The sequence below is a fragment of the Protopterus annectens genome, chromosome 13.part0 (assembly GCF_019279795.1).
Source record: "Protopterus annectens isolate FY-2018-M chromosome 13.part0, PAN1.0, whole genome shotgun sequence".
Classification (NCBI taxonomy): domain Eukaryota; kingdom Metazoa; phylum Chordata; order Ceratodontiformes; family Protopteridae; genus Protopterus; species Protopterus annectens.
Genome location: NC_056747.1, coordinates 1,264,430,646 through 1,264,436,645, shown reverse-complemented (window position 1 = coordinate 1,264,436,645; position 6,000 = coordinate 1,264,430,646). Strand labels below are relative to the sequence as shown.

The 6,000-nt window shown below is 38.6% G+C and overlaps 1 protein-coding gene across 4 annotated transcripts in view; it reads left to right on the top strand.

The window, feature by feature from the left end:
- The window catches only part of MLLT6 (MLLT6, PHD finger containing), a 2,458,880-nt gene that overhangs the window by 1,047,078 nt on the left and 1,405,802 nt on the right, over positions 1 to 6,000 (top strand). For all 4 annotated transcript variants that reach the window (XM_044055280.1, XM_044055279.1, XM_044055278.1 and 1 more), the window contains exon 5: positions 2,204 to 2,307. In XM_044055280.1, the coding sequence (XP_043911215.1) occupies positions 2,204 to 2,307 (104 nt within the window). The remainder of the gene's footprint in view (positions 1 to 2,203; positions 2,308 to 6,000) is intronic.

Here is a 6,000-nt window from a genome sequence, read left to right as displayed (position 1 = left end):
GAAAGTCTCTGGGACAGGAATCTATCCCTCCAGCATGTTCTGTTTATTGTGATGACAAGGTTTAGGTCCCTAGAGCGTGTAGCTCGGAGGGATTGGGATTTCTTTAAGTGGAGCATGTCTAACACCTCTGGGTTTGACATAGCTTTGTATGTTAGGCAGAGATCGCCTCTGAGTAGGTGATATGCGAAGGAGTAACGCTGGAGTATATATATATATATATATATATATATATAGGTCGAACTGATAACGCTGAAAGCTGAAAACGGCGACAACGAGAACACCGACACAGGAAGATCCGACAATGGAGATTACCGACAGTTGAAAAGCCCGACGCTGAGAACACCGACATGTTAAGATAAGTGTGCGATATTGACAGACTTTAGGGTTAGGGGCGGGTTAAGTGAGTTAAGGTTAAGGTGCGGATAAAGTAAGTGTGCAATAGTGACAGACTTTAGGGTTAGGGGCGGGTTAAGTGAGTTAGGGTTAGGGCGCGGGTTAGGTGAGTGTGTGATAGTGACGGACATTAGGGTTAGTGTTTGGGTTAAGTTTAGTGCATAAATAGTTGTGTATGTAAGGTTTAGTGTAGGTTTGTAAGGTTTTTTTGTGTGTTTGTGTTGTGTGTGTGTTTTTCGGAAAAGGTATTTGTTTTGTTGATTGCCGTGATTGTGGTTTGTCGGGCATGTGAAATTTCGTGCTTTTGAACTGTCGGTTTTGTGGCGTCGGTTATCTCGTTGTCAGTGTTTTGGCGTGTCGGTGTTTTCAGGTAGACCCATATATATATATATATATATATATATATATATATATATATATATTTTTTTTTTTATATATAATTTTTTCATTTGTTGACCGGGTTAGCCCCACTAGGCTAGTTACCTCTTTTTGGATGAGACCCAAGATGGCATTTGAAAATCTGGCCAGGGCATCGTCTTTCTGATAGGTGCCATGGGATCTTTTACATCAATCTGAGCTACCAGCAACTCAAGCAGATATGACCTTAATTTAACCTCTCATCCAAAAGATGAACTTTCTGTAGAAGATGTTCCTTCAGTTTGTTAGTGAAGCCTTTGAATATTTTTGAGCTCTAATTTGATTAGGCAGATGATTCCAGGTTGGACCAAGATTGTTAAAAGCCCTTCCCCCCATGGCTGTTTCAAAGTGTGGTGAAACCAATGTAGTACAATCTTCCTATCACTCAATGAGTATGAGGGGTGTGTTATGGATAGAGAGGACTTCAAACACATTGTCCAAGTATTAAAATTTTAAATGGAAGTGTGCCAAGTAGCATTTCAGCTCTCCTATGTATGGGTAATCATTGAAAGCCCTTTATCAGTTCACAGTGGTAGGTGTGTATATTTGTGTAAGTCATGCCTTCAGTAGTAGGTTATAGAAACAAATTGTGACATAAAGTTCTCCGCACCCAGGTTGTAGTAAACACCACAAACTACAATCACAAAGCACTGAAGAGTAACTTCTTCAGGAAGTGTTTGTGTATACTGATGAAACCAAAAGTGCTTGACTTTTCTTCAAATTCCTTTCAACAGTCATGTTTGTATAAGAAGCCGAGTATGGATTAATTTAGCAAATAATGGAATATTATATAAATTCAGACTTGCCACTGGATGTTTTCTTAAACTGTATTTGCCTCTCTAAGGCAAGTGAAATTATGAACCCTTGAAAATGTGTATGACCTCCTTACCATGTACAATACCAAACTGCACTGCTTTTTAATGCAAAAAGTATGTTGTTTTTGTTTTTTATTGTGTTGATAATATTTTTTTTGCAACGGAAAACTCCTGCTGTGACATCAGAAAAGACTGAGTCCACAATACCTCACTATCTAACTTGATGTAAGTCAGAAGTTGCTGTTCTAAAGAAGTAAATTGTTTTGGTTGTCCACAGTGCTTTGCTGAAGTATACAAGCCATTGGCCCATACCTACTATGACATCATTTTGTGGGCATTGTTATAGAGAAGAAGTGAGTAAACAGTGAAACTAAAAGAAATCAAACCTGCTATAACCTTCAGTTTTAGCAAAATGACTTGCAGTTATGAGTTTAACTGGAAATTAAATTAATTGTAATAGCAAGGTACTTCAGAAAGTGACACTGCACTTTAAGTAAATAGATGAATTTGTGGGAGAACTCTTTTGAGCACTTTGAGCCCTTTTGTCTTACTGTGTTGCATTTTTTTCCCCTGTTTAGACATGCTATCTCTGTGAAGAGCAGGGAAGAGAAAGCAAAGCTGCAACAGGCGCTTGTATGACTTGCAATAGGCACGGGTGCCGACAAGCCTTTCACGTAACTTGGTGAGTAGCGGTAATTCTTATACAGGTATCTTTGTATGATTGTATTTCATTTGATCTAATCTCATTTTTTTGAAAAGAAATAAAAACACTGACATAAATGATCAAAAGCACAAACCACTGAAACACATTTCATAGAAAATTTGACGTATACTAAATATACCTACAAAAGTTTTTTTGTGGGGGGCAAGCCCCCTACACCCCCACCACAGCACCCTTACCTAAATATACTAACTCCACGGTCACATAACCGAGGAAAAAAGAGTAAACCCATCACACACTGAATCCCTGGTGGTGCACAAACACAAAATGTGAGAGATGGGATACATCGTGCCAGCAGACATTAGCTAGCTACAAGTACTGAGCAACACTAACTGGATTGTAATTCCTATGATCCAAAACCACAGCAGCAGTAACGTTCTGTAACATTGCACAGTTTTTGTCAAATGTCATTCAATGTTTTTGTTTCTTTTTGATGAATTACAGTTAGATAAAATGAGACACGTATCCCTTTGTCTATATGTACGTATACGTCTTGTATATGTATAAAAATAATGTATGTCATCACATGTGCATACATTTTATACGGAATAGAATATCAGTGTCGTAATATCATAAAGTTTCTGTTGAAACACAGAAAATCTAAGAACAAAACTAAAGTGGTTCTGCATTTCACCAGACTTTTTCATGCTTCCACTGTGAGTGATCAACTTACAAACCATTAACAACTAAAACAAATAGCTAACAACAGAACCCCACAAAAGAACTACCTGTATTACTCTTATCAGTGATTTTGCAGCAAGGCAAGTTCCTCCATGCACCCCATGTACCCCATAGTAATATATAGTAACTCCATATTTACCAAAGGAGAAACACCTTGAAACTATGATCACAGTATTTGTACAGACTGCAGACTTACAGACTATGCTAGTCAGCATAAATCAGTCTTTGGGGAGTGTAACATAGACAAAACAAGAATGAAGACTTAATTATCAAGGAAAGAGTTTCTGACCACTCAAAGAAAAAACATTGTGCAATGCATTTGCTGCCAATTAAAACTTACCAAGTAGTTAATTTTTTCATATATGAGTAATTTATGAGACTGTTGGAACACTGTATCCAATAATTTTGGTATTCATGGGTTTGTTGGAAACAATGTTATTTTCATAGGTTTGTTGGATTCCATGTTAGATTCATAGATTTGGTGGATCCCATGTTGGATTTTTAGATTTGGAGGAAAGGTTTGGTGGATCCCAAGTTAGAGTCATAGGTTTGGTGGATCCCATGATAGATTCAGATTATTGGTGGATCCTATATTGGATTCATAGGTTTGGCGGATCCTTTATTAGAACTTGCAGGTGCTTATATAGTGATCACATTCCTTTTCAAAAGTATGAATTGATAGACTAAATTTAATTGAGTGGGGAAGTTTTTTATTCTATAGGCATGGAAATTTTTCACATAGGAAGTTTTCACTTTTCACAGTATAGTAGATATTACTTTTTATTAAGGCAGACTGAGTGTCCTCTCACATTTCAGTCACAGTATTCTAAGCAAAAGGTTTTCGATAGTAAAGGGTCCTTTAATGTTCTGTTTGTTAGGCACTATTTTCCTCTGAGAAGGTAATAAGATACAGGAAGAGTTACTGAGTTTTCCTTATAAGACAAGCTTTGAAGCCCTTGGATTTTGTTTGTGAGAATTCTGTACTTTCTCCAGTTTTACTAACTGGCACATGAGTAGTTCAAAGAACATAGTACAGTATTCTGTGATTGATCTGTTAAGAGCACTGTGAAGGGGCAATTGTATTTATTTATTTATTTATTTATTTTATTTATTTATTTATTTATTTATTTATTTAATTTTGACATTTGTTAACCGGGTATGTCTGACTGAGCATGAGCCCATTTTCAGAGGAGGCCTGGGAAGAAAAGCTCCATCCAGAACAATTGTAAAAGGAGAAGTAACATAACGTGCAGAAAGCGTCAGATATATGACAGATATTAAATACAGAAGTAGCTATAAATTCCAATAAAATCACACATACAGTACAAAATAGTTCATCCTCAAGCAGTGAAGCAAATGAGTATAGAAGACATATGGGAGTGACTATAGATACAAAAAAAGTCTCAAACATGCAGCACAAAAATGAAGCAGATGGCAAGCCCTAGAGTAAAGAAATATGAAATAAAAATAAGTAAGTAAAGAACTGATGAAGGTGATACGTAGGTGTAAGAGAGGACAATTAAAATACTAGATTGTGTTTTTGCATAATGTTCTAGTGGAGGTTTAACATTATAGGGCATGTGGATTAGAAGAACCGAGGGGATTTAGAAGCACCACATTAGCTTGCTTCATGTGAAAGGGGAATGGGAGAAAGGGTTAGGTATGTGTACCGAGGGATGAGTGGGAACATAGTAAGGCTAGTGTAAATTAGGAAACTGGATATGGAGTAGTAAGAGGGGGAGAACAGAAGGAGAATTATCAGGGGGTGTTAGAGTTAGGTTAGGTTATGGCAGGAACAGATCCATGAGTTCATTAGAGACTCTTTTTAAAGGTTTTTTTTTTGAGGTTGGAGGTATTGAATATAATTTTGATGTCTCAGGAAGTTTGTTCTAAGCTAAGGAAACAGAGTAACTGTAGAGATGTCAGCCAGTTTTTCTTTTGGGCATGTAGATTTCCAAGAGAAAATGGTCAGCACTGCAGAGAAACCAATTAAGAATATAGAAGGAGATGAGAGATGATTACTTTTCTGTCATGGCTGTCAAACCCATGAAGGATCTGGGTAACTCCATAAGCTTTGTAGATAACCATAGCTATATGGGTATCAAATGAAAGGTCATCATCTATAAAAACTGTGAGGCTATTTTATAGTTTTGACAACTTTAGCTGGTGTTCATCAACAATACAGAAATCAGGTGAGAGGGGGTTGTCAAATGCCAGAATGTTAAATATTTTGATATTAAAGGCAAAGCTGTTATTTTTCTAGTCTTTTTCTCCCACTGTGCGCCAGCAGTAAAAGTTGTTTTTTTTCTGTTATTCCATCCTATCCCATGGTAAGAGCTAGCCAAGAGGATGTCATTGCTGAGGCAGACATCGGGGCAGTTCAGAGTTTTCACTTGATTTTTTCCTGGCTGTAAACCTGCATGTCTGGTAAGATGTCAGGGGATATGCAGCAGGCTGACAGTGGGGGGTATGCAGCAGGCTGACAGTGGGGGGTGTGCAGCAGGCTGATAGTGGGGGGCTATGCAGCAGGCTGACAGTGGGGGGTGCAGCAGGCTGACAGTGGGGAGTGTGCAGCAGGCTGACAGTGGAAAGTATTCAGCAGGCTAGTAGTGGGGGGTGGTATGCAGCAGGCTGACAGTGTGGGGTGGGTGGTATGCAGCAGGCTGATAGTGGGTGATGCCCCCTTATTTCTGCAAGCAAAGTCCCCTCCAAGAAGCACTACCCGTCCCCCCACAGCAAAAGAGTTGGTCTCTGTGATCTCCAGAAGGGAATTTGCACCATCCAGTGTGCCCTTGAAAGTCAAACGGACCATGCTCCCTCTCCCTGCCTGAGTCCTTCAGTGCTGTGGCTACTAGTCTAATCCTAGTCATCTGTTATGGTCAGAGTGCCTACTTCAGTGCCTTGAAGTTAGGCTAAGGTTATTTCTGCCGCAGCATCTGTGTTTAATATGATACTATGGTCCTAATGACCCCA